Source organism: Hydractinia symbiolongicarpus, chromosome 4 (genome assembly GCF_029227915.1).
Source record: "Hydractinia symbiolongicarpus strain clone_291-10 chromosome 4, HSymV2.1, whole genome shotgun sequence".
Classification (NCBI taxonomy): Eukaryota; Metazoa; Cnidaria; class Hydrozoa; order Anthoathecata; family Hydractiniidae; genus Hydractinia; species Hydractinia symbiolongicarpus.
The window spans coordinates 5145687-5165090 of NC_079878.1; the positions used below are offsets into that span (position 1 = coordinate 5145687).

General features: G+C 34.5%; 2 protein-coding genes across 3 annotated transcripts in view; both read left to right on the forward strand.

Moving 5' to 3' along the window:
- Positions 1 to 19404, forward strand: part of LOC130640884 (ESF1 homolog) — a 77659-nt gene that overhangs the window by 18476 nt on the left and 39779 nt on the right. The window lies entirely within an intron of this gene.
- On the forward strand, positions 869 to 17798 carry LOC130640881 (uncharacterized). The gene is made up of 16 exons (XM_057447465.1): positions 869 to 1194; positions 2029 to 2107; positions 2676 to 3284; positions 3399 to 3614; positions 4102 to 4391; positions 4765 to 8299; positions 8654 to 8771; positions 9106 to 9257; positions 9555 to 9626; positions 10690 to 10946; positions 11417 to 11615; positions 12740 to 12846; positions 13194 to 13252; positions 15399 to 15562; positions 15883 to 16377; positions 16724 to 17798. Exons 2-16 carry the CDS (start codon positions 2047 to 2049, stop codon positions 17203 to 17205), a joined length of 6816 nt encoding a protein of 2271 aa, XP_057303448.1. The 5' UTR covers positions 869 to 1194; positions 2029 to 2046; the 3' UTR covers positions 17206 to 17798.

The window sequence follows — 19404 nt, forward strand, 5'->3', positions numbered from 1 at the left end:
AAGATGGCGCGAAGACATCAAGAACAAATATAGATCCTATAAACAAGATTGAATGTTCCTGCGAGATTTAGAACTAATTGTGAATAAAAGAGTTGGTTCATAGCATTATTACAGCCTTTTAACTCAAATGTATAATCGAAAACTTTTCGGCTATTCGGCTAATGCCACTGCTTTGCAAATGCCAAAAGTTAATTCTGGATTATGTCAATGTACTTAGCCATAAAAGCCATTTAAAATCTAGATTGTTTCTATTGTTTGGTCAGATTTTTTGGCAAAAAAATGTTATGTTCTCATAAAATTTTTATACTAACATGATACTTTCTATTCCGAACGTTTCATATGAACTTGAGGTATCGATTGTTTGTTTACGATTAATTTCGGCATAATATTTGCACGCAGTTTTACTTTTTCTGCACAAAGACGCAGTTAAGTCGCACACAGTTCTGTTCAAAATCATCAAAAATACAAAATGGACTTTCTGCAGTATAGCTGCGTTCAAAAGCAATCAAGCATGAAATTTAATTTTTCTGTAAAATGCTAAGCCTCTTTTAATAATAATCCTAAAGAAAGGTTTTTTATCCACTATAAATAAGTTGACAGTTCTGCACTGGAGTACTATTTTTTTTACCTTAGAGAACCATAAAGAATCAAACTTTGAAAGACTTTCAAGCAGCTACTTGTATGTACAAATCTGTGCATGGTACCGCGCACAATTGTGCACACAAGACGCGGCCAATGAGTTAGTATATGATAAACCCTAAACTTAAACATTTTTACTGTGATTATAAAAAAACAGTAATTATAAATCCAAATTTTATCTGATATATTTAAAGTACTTTGTTTTTACACCCTTTTTATAAATACAAAAGTTAATTTTTCCTGAGTATGTTTCGAATAAAAGAGTGCCATCAGATAAAAAGAAAATGGCTGAAGAGGAGTTACTGAATTAGTCAATCAACCGTGCAGGAAAATTACGGTTGATTGCAGAACGTGAAGTAATTCATCTTTTTTGCAAGCTGCATTCAAAAATATTTTGCAAACTCGAAAGCAGCTCGCTAAAGGTAATTTGAATATAACTTTGCACAAAATTTGCGAAAGTTTGGCCTGGATAGAGTTGTTGGTATATTTAAACTGGCTTGTTGGAGTTGGAACGTTTAATTTCCAGAAAGTTTTTAAAATAATTTAAAGTTTCAGGTAAGTTTTTTTAATTTTGCAATCTATAGGTAATGTTGTGATATGCTCATCAAATTGTGGTTCCATTCTGCACAAAGGCGACAGTAGGATTGCTTCATATCAAGCTCCTGCGATATTAAATGATTATATGAAGTCCAGCAAAACTGTGTTCTGTTGTATTTATGAAAATACTTTGCAACACAGTAGCTGTGTACAATAAAATAAATATGTAACTATGTAACATATATGTAAATATGTTATATTACTTTATAAGCACACGTAAAAGCTAAAAACATAAAAAAGTGTATTTAGGGCACCCAATAATTAGCGAAGCATTGTTTTTGCATCAACTAAATTAAGTTTTTTAATTATGCAGAAATTTATTCATAAAGAACTATAAACATAACCACTTCATAAGCTTCAAGAAGTCGTGCGTATATTGCACTAAAACTCTAAAACCAGCCAAGAGAGGGAATACTACCGGGTACCTAATATGTAGTAATTTTAAGGGGTTTTAATTTTGACCATATCTGTCAAATTTAAAAGATGAAATGTTTCCAAAGCTCTTGATCCGCCTAAATGAGTTCCCAAGTTGTGTCTGTCATCTTATTTTTAACTTGACAGATAGCCGATATTTAATTTTTTTTTCCTTTCTCTTTTCATTTTATTTACTTTTCCGTATTTTATTAATAAAATTCCGTGAAGGCTAGTTAAAAATGAACGATTATCCACAAGAAAACGTAAATCAAAAACTAATAATGCTTCTTAAAATCCAAATCTTAGTTTTGGTGTTGTGTATAAACAGCAATCTAGACATTCCACTGATGTGTTGAGTAATATCAGATTTTTTTTTAGATGTGAAAATAACAAACAATGCATCTATCGTACATGTATTTATATTTTTTCGCTGTTCTGTTACCTGAAATCACTCAAGGTAAATTGTTTAAAATACTTTTATTATTTCGTATGTTTGGTCTCTTGTTTTTTTTTTCAGATTTGTTAGTATTAAGGTCCTCTATGAAGAAGGTTGTTGTTATATGCATCTTTTGAACACATAGTTCGATAACTTTCGCTAATATCAATCAATGACCTGATTGACGATTCGACATAAGACGCTTACAAGCAGAAATTCTCAACCATGCACCGCAGCATAATTCTGAGGCCCTCCTGCTGAGTAAATAATGTGCTAGAAAACGAACCCGTGGATTTCTTCACGGAGAATACGTCAAATTTTTTTTCGTACACTGAAACTCGATGTGAAGTGTGAGTTTAAAAGTTACCCATATTGAAACAAATTTACTTCTACAGATTATTATGACAGTGGTTTGCTACGGGAGCAAGAGAAACTTAAGTTCGATATGAAGATGCTAACAATGTAACCTCGTTTATAATGCCTAATTTTTTTTATTTTATTTGGCGCTAGGCATTTATCTACATGCCCAGGGTCATCATCATAAAAATCACATCATAAAAATAGCAAAGACATATTTGATTGTGTTTAGGTCTCGACTCATCACTTATTCGAACCAAACGAAAACCATTTTCCGAGTATGACTATATTGAAGAAAGTAAAAATGAAGTTTTTGCTGACCACGACCCTCCAATACCAATCAGGACACAAAGGCAGACCGTCGATAAAACTTCAGACGTTATGATTGAAAAACCAATAACTAACATTTTTGAACATCTAATTCAAAAAAGTAAAATGAAACATATGAAGATGGAAAAGCGAAATCTTGTGGCCCGACCAAAACCCGATCCATTTCTGAAACTAAAATCGTTTTTTGACGAGCTAAATAAGAAATCGGCTGATGAGACTGTGATGGAGAACAAACGTTCTGTGCACTCCACTATTGAAAACATAAACAAGGCTAAGGTAGTATCTAAAAAGGCGATAATGGAAGATTTACAATTTGAAAATGAAGAAAACAAAAATGAAGAAATAATGCATCCTAAAGAAAATCTAAAGAAAAAACAAGAAATTTCAACACCAAAAAATATGGTTCTTGCTACTGTGAGCAGAAGTAGTGAAACCAACAGTGCTGAAACAGATGAAGATAATGACGTCAGTGGATCTGGAAGTGGAGAAAGTGGAAGTGGAGAATCTGGAGGTAAGGAAAAAGGCTATCCTTATCCCAAATCACGTGTAATAAATACACGAATTTTTTTTCTAAGGTAATATTTTTTAGCTTCTTTTTCAAAATTATTTAAATTTATACGTATAGACGGTTCCGGTGAATCAGAATCTGGTTCAGGGACACCAATGGAATTTTCAAAAGATGTAAATAAACGCAGTTCTACTGAAGATAACTATGACGAATTATTTGAGAATCCGCCATCTTTAAAAAAGCAAAATGGGATGGGTCGAAATAAAAGACAAGTTAGAGATGATGACGACGAGGAAGGGAATCCTGATTTCGAAGGATTACCAGAACATTTAGGTAAGTTATAATATACGCATTATAAAAACGAAGCAATTTAATGTAACCTCTTTGAATGAAACTTGCAAAGAAAATTAACAACACATTTGGGCAAAAATTGTAAAGACATTATTTATTAGACCTGAATTTAGTGTGTGTAAAAATAAGTATGCGATGATTTAATGCGAATTACTCTGACTCGATGTTCCATATGCAATGAAAAAAAAAATTTGAAATCTTGGACTTGCATGCTCTCAGGGAAAATATTTTTTTACGATATTAGTGCAATAACATTTTCGTTTCTTAATAAGCAAAAATATAGGATTGAAAACTTTTTATCTATACACAGGAAAACTGCTTTGTCCATGTAAGCAGTTTGAAAGGCTAAGAGTATCTTTATAACCAAGGTTTCTTTGTTAGCTATCGACTTCTTCAAAGGAAGATTGGTATCACCTTTTTGATGCTAGAAAAACATTTATTACTGTTTTGTTAATTCTGTTATTTTCAGCAACCATTAGAAGAGAGAATCCAAGAGTAAAAATCTTGAAACGAGAGGCTAAAGATAAATACATACCTGATATACCATTACCTTTCAACGATATTGCAGCTGAAGTAAATCCAGTGACTGGAGAAATTATTAAAAAGGAAGTAAAGCATGTAATGAAACGACTGGTCCCATACCCCACAAAGCAACCTGTCAAAATAATTCCCTACAGAGAGTTAAAATCAGTGAATGTAATTAAAAGGGCTCTTACAGAAGAAGAATTGAAGAATTTAAGGATTATAGATGAAGAAAAGGTAGCTAGCATAGATATTTGTTTTTTTCAATGCAATTAGTATTGTATCAATCCAAGTTGTTGACTTTCTATAGCTGGCTTTGGGAAATTAAAGGAACAAACTTTCTCTATATGGCAACTCAGGAAGTATAACCTAATTAAAATATTACTTGATGCTGGGTTTCTTTAGTAAACCAGCACATAAACGCCACAAATGTTGCATAAATGATGAATGTGGTGTTAGTGAAAATCACTTTTGAAGGTTTACAGTCTCCTAAACAGTGTCTCTTCTTTTGTACAGAATAAATTTTTGCTGTAATTCTGAGGATTCACCGCTTCCCTTTTTTATTACATTACATAGATTTTCTTTCTTTTACATTTCTTTGTACTTTTAGGCGAAAAGTTTATTTGATGATGACGAGGGAGATTTCTTAAAACACGTAAAGAAAGATGGCATCTATTACGATACAAGACATAAAAGATTTCTTATCACAGCTAATGCAGATAGCATAACTAAAGATGCTAAAGCTGAAACGAAGAGGAATAACTTTAAGATGGAGAAAGTTATATCCATTCCAAAAAGACATGACATTACTTCAACAAATGTCTTGAAAAAAAGAGGAGTGGAGAAAAGAGAGTCAGTTGCAGTTACACCAAAACAAAAGAGAACCACTGATATTGTGAAAAAGTCTTTAAACAATGCATCCGGATTAAAAAAAGTCAATACAAATCAATCTTTAAATGAAACAGCGGCTGTTACTAAAGTGCAAAAAATAAACTCTACGGTTGGTCAATCAAATGTTGACATTACAAATATAACAACGTCCAACAATGCAACAAATTCGTCCTCAGAATACCAAAAAGATAACCCTACGAAATCTAACAGAGCAGAGAATAACACTTCGACAAATTCTAACGTGACAGCTACAGATAGTAAGATAGTAAAACGCGATTTATCTGAGACGGAACATAGAAAACCACTCAAACAATCTGCTGAAAAGCCGAAATCAGACATTCTAAAAATGCATAAACGTGATATACTTTCTGATGACGATCCAAATATCGATGAACTGATGCGAACGCAGGGGAAAGAAGCTGAAATGATCAGACATGGTAAAAGTATGAAAACCGCAGAAAATGTTTACAAGTTTGCTCGCAGTGTGATGAATCTTGTAAATGATGCGAAAAGTGATAAAACTAAAAGACATTCTGAAAGCACTCAATTAACAGGTGTTTGGTCTGGACTAGGGACAGCACCTGAATTTGTTCCTGGTCTTATCAAGCGTGATTATGATGACAGATCACTTAGTGGTGCTTCGAAAGGTAAAAGACAGGCAGATGGACAGAAAGACATTTCTCGGCTGATGTCAAGAAGATCTAACAATGTGCAAAAGAAAAGGGTATCTAAACGCGAATTGCATGTGAATGAGGTTGAAATCAAACATGCTAGTCGCAAAAGAACACATAAATTCGAAGTTAATGCACAGGCTAAACGAAATGTAGAACATAAAGGTATATGGACTGGGGAGCACGGTTTTCCATTATATAGGGAAATACATACAAGCCCTACCAAGATAAAACGCGATGCGGATATAGATACAGATGAAGACGATGTGAAGACACCAAAGGAAGAAAACAATGAAGATCTCCCCTTGTTAAGTAAAAGGGATGTGATTCCATCAGATGAGGAGGATGAAAAAGAAAAAAAAGATAAGGTTTCTAAAGAGAAACGTGAAATCACAGAACAAATGGAAATGAAACAAATGGAGTTGGGAAGTTTAGGTTCTATAAATATGACCCCTAAGAAAACGAAAAAGATAAAGCGAGACAAATCTAGTAAAAGACAATCTAGTGGGAAAAAATTAAAGAGATCTGACAACGAAATGGAAAAGGAGATGATTTCACATCTAACAACAACACCCGTTCAGGATGGGAACGTTGTTCTTGCATTTGATGAAGTAAAAGAATTATTACCTACAAAAAGATTTTTTAGTCAAGATGAAGAACAAGTCCTGGAACCAATTAATCAACAACAAACAGCTGTTCCTTCTGCATCAGTAATTGATATTGACAAAGAACTAGCAGATTCGATGATCCTGGCTGGTGAAAAACGCAGTAATGTGTATCCTAGTGGGCTAACAGCAACCAAGATAGAATACGAAAACAACAGTGATGATAAACCCGGAAACGAAAGAAGCAAATTAAATCCATCGTTGTTGCAAAAGGATAACCAATTAAAGAAAGGTCAGCTCGCAAAGGTGCAAAGTGAAGAGACACAGCGTAAGTATGATCAAATGAGAAACTGGGTTCAGGACAGTAAAGATCCTGCAGAAATTGAGAACGAGAGGAAAATACAAGAAGTCAGTGATCAGCTAGCTGAGTCAAACACTGAGTTGGAAAAGCTAAAAGTAATAAACAAAGCCGAAAGTGATAGCGCATATTTAGCAAAAAAACTCGAGGAAAAAAATAACATGGATAATGATTCTGTCCAATTTCGCGAAGAAAAGTTTAAGAAACTTCAACAGCAAATTTTGGATGAACAAGAGATTTATCGTAAGCTCGTTGATGAACAACGAAAATTATACGAAGAGAAGATGAAAGCAGAAGAGCCAAAGGTAGGAATTAGTGAAAGCGGAAAAGTAAATACAACTACAGAGAACAAAGAAAATGAAGCTACAATGCAAAATAATGGCTCTTTAAAAGGCACATCGTCAGAGAAAGGTTCCGTATCAGCAACAGAAACTTCTATAAGTGACAAGATTCCAAGTAAAACATGGGACGCTTTGGATATGCACATCGGAGATCAGCACAATCAAACTATCGCAACTCCCCAGACATGGGAGCATTTTGATCGATTGCACAATGATAGTAGCGAGACGTTTCCTGAAGCAAATAATGAAGACGTTACTAATGAAACTGCTCCTGCAAGCGAAGATCAGGCATCGTCATTATACCCGAAGATAGTAATAACAACCACATCAACTCCAATGATAAATATTACCGTCATACCTGAGTCAACAACAACAACAATGTTCACGACAACATTAGTTCCTGAAACAAGATCTGAAAGTAATACTAGCAAGCAAATTATTATTGAATCAACAACTCCTCCGCCCACAACAGCCACTACAACAGTGTCAACATTAATAATGTCTTCTACAGCGAAATCAACAATAACACCAGCATCAACAACAGTATCAACATCAACAACAACATCACCACCAACAACTTTAACAACAACGACATCAACATTGCCATCAACAACGTCATCATCATCATCAACAACAACAACAACAACAACAACAACATCTCCATCAACAACATCTCCATCACCATCAACATCTCCATCACCATCAACATCGTCCTCGACCATGTTGTCAACAACAATATCATCAACCACAACGAATGCTGAAACATCTACAATCGCCACAACAGCTTCAACTAAAACTGTAGCTCCGATTAAACCAAACCCTACTTCTCCAGTTGCAAAGACGGCAACAGCATATGTGATTAACGTAAATATGTCCTCCAATAATTCAGCTCCAACGAAATCTATTATATCTTCTGCTGAAAACTCTGAACTTGACACAGAATCGAGTAACGTTTCTGTGCCATCGAAAGAAAAAACCGCACAAGATGCTAAACAAATAAGCCACCTTCACAATGTCTTAATGCAGTCTGTAAATCCAGAAAGCTCAAAGAACATTGCTGACGTACGTAAACCAATACAGATTGCTGATATGAACACGAAGTTTGATATAAAGCCAACTACAGAAAAAACCCATTCTATTGAGAAAATATCGAATGAAGAGAAATTGCCACCGACAAAGACAGCCTTGCCGTTTCCACTAGAGATTGCTTATCGACCAAGAGTTGTTTCAGCAAAAAATAAAACGAGTAAAAATCTAGAAATAGAACCTCGAGCAGATGGTAAATATATTTTCAGTTATAAATATACTTTCAATAAAAAATCTTTTAACCTAAACAGTTTCTTGATTGATTATGCTGTGATCTCTTTGTTATTTTATACCTTCTGAAACTTTTGACGGAAGCACGTGGTAAAAGTTGGACTATTTGCAACAAAGATCGAGTCATATTTTGACATTTTGGCATATCTTTCCCCAAAGTTTCATGTGTAAAACATTAGCTAAAATTAAACACAAATTTAAACGTCAGTCAAATCTGTGTGTTGTTTATAAAAAAAAGTGTTCCTAGAATTCCAGTTTATTTTAGTAATAATCTGTTCCAAACCAGCATACAAACACATCAACTTTTCAACTTTAGGATATGTAGGATGCTTCATTGATCACCTTGTTCAAGGTCGTGATTTACCTGTGAGAGCAGGAATCCCTTTCGTTACACCAACCAATTGTAGAACGGCTTGCAAGAAGACTGGGTACAAGTAAGTATTGCATTTGGACCAATGTCCATATTCATTATTGTTCTTCCCAGTACTTAACAGTACCATGAAGCAAAGAAATAAATGGTGATAAACTTTTATGTTGTTGTCAAAGTTTGAATCTATATGCTCTGCTGGTGCAAAATTATATAGAAAATATTGACAATTTCTGTGGTGTCAATATATCTCAAAATCTTTAAACTTGAATATCTTGAGACCAAAAAAAGCTTTTTTAATAATTTTAAAATACTTATTACATTGGATTACATTTATTGTTATGTTCTCATGCGTATTCCTTCATGCAACTGTGATTTCAATGTCCACTTTTTCTTACCAGATATGCTGGTCTTCAATATGGCTACTTATGTTTCTGTGGCAACAATTACGGTAAGTACGATGTGGTACCTGACAGTGAATGCAACACGGTTTGTTCTGGTAACGATTCGTTCACATGTGGAGGATTGTGGAGAAATGAGATTTATGATACAGGTAAGAGATGAGAATTTTTAATACGTAAACATTTTTCTGAGGCCAGGCTTAAATCCTAGAATTACCTAAACAACTGTTAAGCAACACATTAAACAAGTCTCGGGTTTTAAAAGTTTATCGCTTTGAGATATGGAATCTAGTATTTTTTGTGAGTTCGTGCTCTACCTGCAACACATTTACGTAAAAAGAAATTTTAGAAAGCCACCCAAGCCCAATCCCAAATTAATTACGGCCTAAATATTTTTTTAGTACCTAATACCTTAATAACGTGCATTTAAATACTTTAATTTTAATCAGAGCATGTGATTGGTACATATGAAGGGAACGTTCCATTTATCATGCCACCGAAAGTAAGGACCTCAATGACTGGTAAGTAGACAACAGTTAACCTTTTTCCCAACCCCTGTTCTTCCTGTTTTTATATTGTCGCAGTCCCGACAAGATACCCTGGGGACGAGGTTGGACATTTACAATTTTACGTTTTTATCTAATACACCTTTCCCAAATTATGGTTCTGTGTTTTTCAAATAAGGATATTCAGATAGAATATTAAATCATCATGGCAAAAAAAGAAGTTTTTAGAGCAATATAATATTCTGGTTGGATTTTATTTGGATTTAAAGAAAATAATTATTTTAAAAACGAGGCTATTCTTAGGAAGCTCGGCTATATAAAGGGTTTGACCGTAACTTTCAGCCCGATATTGAGGCACTTAACGAACAGAAATATTTACGAAATTAGGTAATTCGTTCTACCTTTTGCTAAGGAACTTAGGGATAAGAATCATTTTTAGTATCAACCTCTTTAATTGAGTTTGACATTCAGGAAATTCAGGAAAGGTCTATTTGAGAAATTTATTTCCATTTAATTTTTTACCCTCCTCATAATCCTTCACCCGGTTTTATTTTTGGGTTTTACGTGTCGTGTTTTTTTATTGCTTTTCAACTTTTCAACTATGTTCTTGTGTTGTCTCTTTAATGTCGTACCGCTAGAACAACCAGAACAAACTGTAATTGTTAATATCTAATTGTTAAAGTACTCCTTTTTACATTTCTCTTATTCTTAATCTTAACAAGATCATGTTTGTCTTCTTGTTGGCCTTCCTTAATTGTTATGTGTTTTTTCTTTATGTCAGCAAATAAATGAATGAAGCATTTTGATTAGGCATTTTTCTAAGTGTACAAAAAGCTTGGCAGGCAAGTTTAATTTTTTTAAACTTACACGCCGAGCTTTTTATACGCCGATGTTCGTTTGAGTTGTTACAAATTTAAAAACATTACATGACATGCACGACAACACAGTGTATTTTTCCCGCATGGTCGCTCAGTTTTCGTTGAATGGAAATCAGCTTTACATATAAGGTATACTGTAGAGTATCAGAGTATTATCTTATTACACCTGTCATTTATATGTAACTGACTAAATAATCTAGAACTGCCTGGCATGGTACGATCTATCATTCCATCAGGTCCAAACATGGTAACAGCCAATGAAAAAATGGAAAGTAACCAAGAGCTTTTGAAAGAGATTCAAGACTCAGAGCAAGCTGACATCAAAGCGTTAGAAGACGAAAAACAAGATGCAATTGATCGAAGTAATATTAACGTAGTGCGCAAAGTTGGCAACTATACTGATGAAGATCTAATAAACGCTGCCAAATTAGAAATGGCACTTGATCAGGCAACTCAGGTAATATCTCCTGTATTTTTTTCCATCTAGTTTGCATCCAGTTACTAACCATTAGTATAATTATGCTGTAGACAAACGCGTTCGAAAAATGATGTCGCGTACGAAAAATAATTTTACCGTGTACTTATTTTCGAAAATATTGACTAAATTAGCGAAAATAAATAAGTAAATACGGCTGTTACGAGGGAAAAACAACTCTGTTATGAGTGACAAACAAAAAGTTTACGCTAAAAGTCATAATTTTAACGCTTGCAGAGGATATATATTCGTTACCGTTTTTTTAGATACTGTATTTGCTAGAAATTTGATGAATTTTATTTATCATATTTTTTTAACTTGTTATGGTTTTATGATGAGGTTTTGTGTATGATTTAATAAAAAACTTTTTCGCTGAATATTTTTGTCTAAACATTAAAGCAATTTCCCGAAATCAGATTTTCAGTTCACTTAAGTTTGTTAAAACAATTTAGAGCGACGTTCATACAGTTAATCGACCACCTGATAATAATCCAGTTCCATCATCTACAACTGAATCACCGGTAGTCGACGAAGAGGATGATGATCATAAAGACAAGGTCCTTGCATCATTTGCGTACCTTCATCCTCAGCATCAAAATGATGAAGAGCCCAAACACTCTCCAGTACTGCCATTGAAATTAGAGCCGGGAAGTAAGTATTGAAGGAAAAAGCTTACAACTATAAAGTAGGATTTTTCTGAAGTGACCACAGTCATTTTTAAATGGTGAAATGGACATGTTGAAGGTCTTTATTACCACTCAGCTTTAGCGCAAGAAGCTCATAAGTTTTCTTCTCTCGAGCAGAAGTCAATTTCCATTGTGCATCATTTTTTCACGCGCAAAATTAAATTCTCAGGGTAATATAACAGCTGTTCTTAATAACAGATTGTTTTTGTTCCATTACTTAAGAAAAGAATTATATACTGTGCGCGAGTACTCTTTCCCACTTTCGGACTTTCAAAATTAAAAGTCTAAATTTGATGTAAAATAGAAAAAGGGGAAAGAGAAATTAGCTTAATTCTTCTATCTAATACTTTTCGCTCAGCAGGAATACTATACATCTAGGGGCCGTTTATATGTAAAATCTCATCCCGGGATGAGTTTCGTCTCGGGATGAGTTTCGTCCCAGACAAGTTTACCCCTGTCTCTAGTGAAAATCCTCACAAAGTTTACACGTTTCAGGCGGGATGAGATTTCATCCTGGGTTGATAAAATCTCACTCATCCCGGGATGAGTCCAAATTTTATTGATAAACTATCAAATCAACCATAATTTTAAACTCACCATAATGCATGTAGTCAATGTCCTTGTTGTTCGTCATCTTGAAATATTGTAACCCATGTTGCTATTTTTAAGGTCAAAATATTCAAATATTATTGGCTATTCGCTATTAGAGAGAACAACAACGTGGTAGATTGAATTCAACTTTACCGCTAAGCTCAAGAGCCGTTTCTGAGCACAAATCAAGTAGTAATTTTGTTGTGCGATAACCGAAAAAAGGCAGCCAAATGAAAACGACCCTTAACTATAAATCTTTTACCTTTTCGTAGCATGGAGGGACTTCAAAACATGTTTTCATGGCATACTAAGAGCGGAATTTTTGTAGCATAAAGGGACCTCAAACCGAATAGACTTCTTTAAACCTTTCATTGATTTGATTCCATCTTAGCCTGGAGATATTTCTACCTCCATGATCCATTTCAACTTTCTCGATAATGTATAGTAGCTTTTCACGAAGATTTCTACTGTAAATAATTTCAAACATCCTAACTTTAGCACATTTATTTCGTGGTGAGATAATGTTACAGCAATCATGGTACGACGATTTATCAAAACCTGGCAGTATCAAGTTCAATATACTGGCTGCAAATATCGAAGAAGCTGTAAGTTAAAACAAGTTTTTTACTTCACATTTATTTATTTATTTGTAATTGTTTACCCAGAATAGCCTTTCAGTTCTTATTGGTACTGCTATCAACAAGGTCCTGTTAAAGGAGTTCGAGCGCATTTAAAGCTCCCATTGAGCTATGAAAGTCGCGCAAGCACAGCAATCGCTCAACAAGACAACCGTCTAAGATACCAATCCTATTCTCACGCTAAATTGAAAGGATAGATTCACATTTTTATAGTCCCTGACATGACTCAGCCGGGATTATCTCATTTCTATTGTTCGTGGTTCAAGGTAGTTGTTCTGCGGTTACTGTTTTAAAAATGTTATTTTCTCTTATAGTTGAAGAACGTATTTGTCAACGACACATCCTTTTTAAAAGCAGAAGTAATGTCTCTGAGGTACCAAATATTTGTTCGACTAATCTAATACTATGTTCTTACATTCTGATACTTTATTCCTTTAAACTTCTTTCTTCTTCTATGCAAGGATGAATACAATTTTACACACACTACAAATAAAAAATGAAATAATGTAGTACACGCGAAAACAGACTGAAATAAAAATAATATATTGAAAAAATGAAAATAAAAATTTAAGATGGGTCGAACGTTTGTTTGTAGATGTGAATACAAGGGTATTACAATCGAAAAAGATCGCCGTCAAAACGTTCAGAGTCAATTAGGAACGTAATAGAGGAATTGATAATTTGACTGTTCTGAACAAAATTAAAAAGAGAACTATCGCCGTATAACAAAATACGAGATAAACGAATTTTAGACAGACCAGTGATCGAAGGGCCAATACTAAAAAGTTATTCAAAGAGCTTTTTTCGTGATGCTGCAAATATTTGGCAGCGCAGTAAAAATTCTGGTTCAGTACCACAAGTAATAGAATCCTGAAAATTGTGTTTAAATTTATGTTCCCGTAAGTGACTCAGACCTAATCGTAGCCGTGTTAAGTATTTAATCCCTATAAGTCTCAAAAATAGAGTAAGGTGATGGTCTTATGCACTTCAGCAAACTACTCTTAAAAACAAACGAACAGTCTGTTCCACTCTCTTATACAATAACGAAAAAAACTATGTGTAAAGAAATCAGTTCTAGCAAAAATCTGTTTGATTTCGCCGGTCACACGAGTAGAATAACATCTGTTTTCCAAAGGAAGGATATCAAACAAATTAGTTGGCGTACGCTTCTGTACAATATTATAAAAAACGAGAGTTTACGAAACCAATAATCCCAATTATTGGTAGAGCTTTTGCATAGATGTTTCTCTGGCACCTGTTATCGATAAAGCAGCATTATTTTGGATAGACTCAAGCTTTCTTTTGAACAGTTTAATATGTGATTGGTCAAAAATAATGTCACCATAATCAAGGTGTGGTCTAACAAACATTTTATAGATTTGTTAAAGCGACCTTTGAGGAACATAATGGAAAAACGCCTTAATCACTCCTATTCCTTTATTAGCCTTCGATATTCTTTCCGTTAAGTGATCATAAAATTCAATCTTTCATTTAGGATTAGTCTTGAATGCTTATGAGAACGAGAAGGTATAATAGCAGTGTTATTAAAGTGTAGGACAGGATGTACCATCTTATTACGTTTATGCAAAAAACACAACTTCAACTGCCTGCTTAGAAGGGTCAGGATTAAATGACATTTTCCATTGATAAGCCCATTTTTTGATAGCAGATAAATCGTGACTTAGCTTATCATGAGAAACAGAGGGTTCATTTACTACTGAGAAGATCGAAGTATCATCTGCAAACATCTTTACTGTTGAAAGTAACTCATTGGGCAGATCATTTATATAGACTAAGAAAAGGAGTGGACCCAAGACAGAACCTTGGGGCACCCCAAACTTAAAATGAAGAGTTTGCTAGACCTAATATCCAATTTAAAGTTTCTCTCAATTGTACTCAATTTTGTTGTGTAAGAAAAGATATTTGATAATTTTAATTTTTCCTGGCTGCTTTATATTTCCGTTTCCAAATAAATGTTAGATGAATTTTTTGCCTTTCCAGTGATCTGAAATATTCCAACAATAAAGGTGTCACGCATCTTATTTCGCCTTTCAAAATTTTATGTAAACACGATTTATCCGAAATAAAATTATTGTTTATGTGTACAAACCTATTGAGCATGTCCAACAATTTACTGCGCATGTGTACAAAGTTATTTCACATGTGCAGGTCACACCACACCGATATGAAAGACTCCATTTAAACACGACAGTTTATAATATTATTTTGGATAAATCTCATTTCAAATTTGTGCAAAGATTATCTTTATTTGCCATAGATAAAAAAGATGATATAAAAGTATTTTAAATTATGCTCTTGGTTTGTATTCACTTAGGTGAATTGACTGATTGTTGTATATGTTACGGGGAATATGAACAGTTGGGAATTATGCACATCTCTCCCGGTATTATGTATAAGAGAGCTGGGGCTATTGTTATTTTGAATAATAATCTGTTAATATGCATGATTCATGATTTTATAACAGTCCCCGTTATATAAATGTATCTATATATGTTTAGAGAAGACAGTGAAAGAACTCCTCACAAAACTATAGTTGATTTCACAATGACATTCAAACAAAATGAGACAACAGAAACAGTGACGCACAAACTTTTTGATTCTGTTTTGAAAACAAAAAGGTTGGACGAAATGCCAGTTCTACCTCACACCCTCAAAGTAAAAGGTGCGTATCTTGTGTCATTTATTTCTTATCGGGATATTGTGTGATCAGTTATTCGAAAGGGAAAGTAAAACTTTGATTTCTTTTATTGAGTTTGATGGTATTCTATCGCTTCTTGTAAGTCTGCACTGCACATACTCATATAGATGACTGTACATAAGTCATAGTTAGGTCAAACTTGATGGATGTGATATAGTTCGCAGTTAAATCAACTAATAAAAATCCTTTTTTACTCAAAAGATAAAATGAGATTAGGCAAGTTGATAAAAACATTGCTGAGTACACTAGCGGTTTTTGAAATTTTAAAATTCCTTGTTTCTCAGAATATCTTCACGACTCGAATGCACAAGCCTACATTCCACAAGTTGTAGATGGTCAACTTCATCTGGATACATCAGCTCCAATTGAATTACAGTACAACTCAGAAAATAAACTTGTCATTCCTGACAAAAATACAGTGCAACAATCAAATGAATCTCCAACAACAAATGTTATTCATCCAGATCTATTCAGTAATGACAGGAAGCCAACTTTAGGCCTTTCATCTATGTTGCCATTACCTGCTACAGCACAACATGTATCAGGTAATGCCAACATGGCACCGCTCAATCCAGCAGTGCAAACGCATATTAGACCTATGTCAACAAATGGTATGGCTGAGTTGAAGAATTACATGCAATCACAAACTCTTAATGAAAATCCAGAACTGAGAGGCGTCATCACCAGGCCGAACAAATCACCGAATATGCAAACAAACCATTTGACGAGTGTGACAAATTCACAAGCGAAACAGCAAAGTGGAACTGTGAAAAAGAAAAGTAAGTACCTGTTGAATCTTTTTTCCAGGGCATTTGCCTTTATGCTACACCTTTTACAAAGGCTCTAGACATCGAAGCCCTGAGGACGAGATTGGTATTTGTCACAATCAAACTTTTGTGAAAAGTACATCTTTGATGCTGCTGTCTGCTTTATTTTGTTGCCGTCGTCGTTGTATTCGTTGCCGCTGTTGTCGTTGTATTTGTTGCCGCTGTTGTCGTCGTCGTCATTGTTGATGAATTACTCATTATTAATTTTTGTGCTATCACTTTATTCAGTACAACAAAATGTAATGTATTCTTCTTCTTTTCTTTTTGCTTTTCGATTTTACACTTGATATCTCTTTAGAAGTTCCATACGTCTTAAGAATGTTTTTTTGGAAAGATATGCTTGCAAGAAAAAAACGTGAAGACAACGTCGGCGATTTAACCAAGTTTAACCAGGAGGCTAAAAAAGTAATTCATTTTGACAGCAGTTTGCCAGTAATCCGAACACGACGCGCTCAAGCAGATGAATGGCCGACTGTGTATAAAAAGGACGACCAAAAACGCGGATACCTCAACAAGTCTTCGTTAAAAAGAAGAAAAAGAGTTATAGAGAAGTTTGATAGTGAAAATGAAGACTATAATAAAAATGATGATGATTCTGAGTTTGAATCGTTATTTACAAATTTAAAACCGAGGCTTAAACGTTCAAACAATGAACGAGCGAAGAAAGAACTTGTTAGTGATAGCTTATTAAAAAATAATGTTTATAAAAATAAATCTGGCGAACTAGGACTTCTGAGAAATAAAAGACAGAGCAGTGACGATGAGGACGATGATAATTAAACCTACTAAAAAATTAATAAAAGAAACCTATACGTGCTGTAAATTTTGATGTTGTATATATATATAATTATGTTGTATGTCCTGTGCTGGTAATAAAAATAAGTATCTTTTGTAAAACATTTCCCAGTTTATTACAATAAAATTAAAGTGAAATCCAGTGAAAAATTCACGGGAATTCACCAATCAGCAAATTTGTGGGCAATCAACCGATGCTTTTAGCAGCTATTATCTTTTGCTCATAGACAGACGACGGCTAATATTATAGAGAATAGTCGTTAAACTTACGGAGAATACACCAGTTCATTAGGGCGGGAAATCCGGAATAAAGCTGTGCAAAGCCATTACAGTCGAGCGCGTAAGTGACAGGTTGAACATGTTGCCCATCCGCGTTAGAGAGGGGGGTGGATAGATTGTGTTGGTGTGTCCAATCTCGTTCCTAGGACATTTTGCCTTTTTTGATGTGAAAAGACCCCGACACTTGATTAAAAAAAATGTCTGCAAAGTAATTTATGCAAAGTAATTTATGCAAAGTAATTTATGCATAGTAATTGTCCTGCAAAATATTTTTATGCATGTTAATTGCCCTGCAAAAGTTTATATCTGCAAGAAATTTTTGTAACCAAAACGATCACATATGTTGGTTGATTTTTCCAGTCTAGCTAAAATATTCACCCAACAATTTTATTTTTGTTTAAAAAGTTTTAGTGAAATTTGTAAAATTAATTGCATAGCATATTATATATAGGCATGGAGAAGTGAGACATTGAGCCCCCCTAGAGAACCCTACGACCCTAGAGTCCCATCCTCGGCCCCAGAGATCTTTTAGATAAACTCATCTTAAAGAACTCTTGGGACGAGAATACATAGAGCTCTAAAGAGTGTGACTCAAGGGGACTCAAGGACAAAGCAATTTTTTTATAAAATAATACGGTCGGGTTTAAGCCTCCCCAAATTATTTATTTTTTTTTTTTTAAAAAAAAGGACATAGAAAAAGAACAATATTGTTTCTTTTTCCCAATTTTGTAACCTCGTCCCCATGGGGTTTTTGCCTTTTTGACATCGAGGCCAGCAGTAAAGAAACTTGTTCAGCCGTCTAACCCTGGGAACAAAAGATGCTTATTTTGTTGAATTTAAATGCACTTTCCCTCCTTGAGTTGCCAATTTTTTCGCATTCTGTACCTCGGATCGAGCATTGGTCAACAAGTCCAGGAGGATGCTAAATTTCTACTCTGGTGATACACAAACAACGTTAAAAATACAATACTTCCTTATCATACACAATGCATTTAGTCCAGGCTACCGCCGGAAAGGCCTGACAACACCAAAAAACAGGCATAATGTTTTCAACCAATCCGTCCCAGAGTGTTGTGGCCCCTGAACCGGTATAACTACGGAGTACCCAACTATCTCTATCTATCAACTTCATCAACAAGGGAAAATACCCTGAGAACGAGGTTGGTTTTTAGTTTAATTTTTTTTAACAATTCGTAGTTGCAAACGACACTCCTACACGCTTACAGTGTTAGTTAAGAGAATATAACAACCTTGTTTGCCATTCTTACGACCAATATTTATTGGATTGTAAAATGCTCTGAAAACAAGGTTGTTTACATCTTCCTGCAAAATCGTCTTTGCACCATTGGACTAAAGGTAATTTTTTATATCACACATCCACGCTTTTTGGTTTGATCGGATCGGATGAAATTAATGGCAACGAAAAATGCCATTACGTTGGGAGATTAACCTAACTTAGTTAAAGGTGCTGATATTCTAGGCTCTTAGATCCATATAGGCCAACAAAGAAAGGTTTAGCTAGCTGGAATAAGCTAGGAATTTTTTTTATCATACAGTCATCAGACAACATCATCCCCGGCGTCTGGGACATAAACCAGATCTGGGGTTGCTCCTCCCATTAAAATAGGTGAAAAAAAATTACTTTTGTAGTAGACAGTGTCCAAACCAAGCCTGTTGTTTTAAGAAAGTGCCAATAAGCCGCAAAAGCCTGCATATAAGGTAACTTCAATCGACTTGAATTAAATTGACAGTATAGTTCCACCCACTGCATTATCTTGAACTCGCCTGGAACTTGCCTGGATCATTCTTACAATGCCATGTGAACAGTTGAAAGAAGACACTTGAAGAAAAGGGAGTTAAAAAGTTTTTAAAGTTATTTATCAAGTACATCGTATTAAAAAACAT

What these genes read in the sequence shown, in the direction of transcription:
- LOC130640881 (XM_057447465.1), top strand. Translation starts at nt 2,047, where the DNA reads ATGCATCTATCGTACATGTATTTATATTTTTTCGCTGTTCTGTTACCT. An exon ending in AGTAAGGACCTCAATGACTG is followed by an intron (nt 9,627 to 10,689) that starts GTAAGTAGACAA and finishes TAAATAATCTAG; the next exon opens with AACTGCCTGGCATGGTACGA. An exon ending in CTGCAAATATCGAAGAAGCT is followed by an intron (nt 12,847 to 13,193) that starts GTAAGTTAAAAC and finishes TTTCTCTTATAG; the next exon opens with TTGAAGAACGTATTTGTCAA.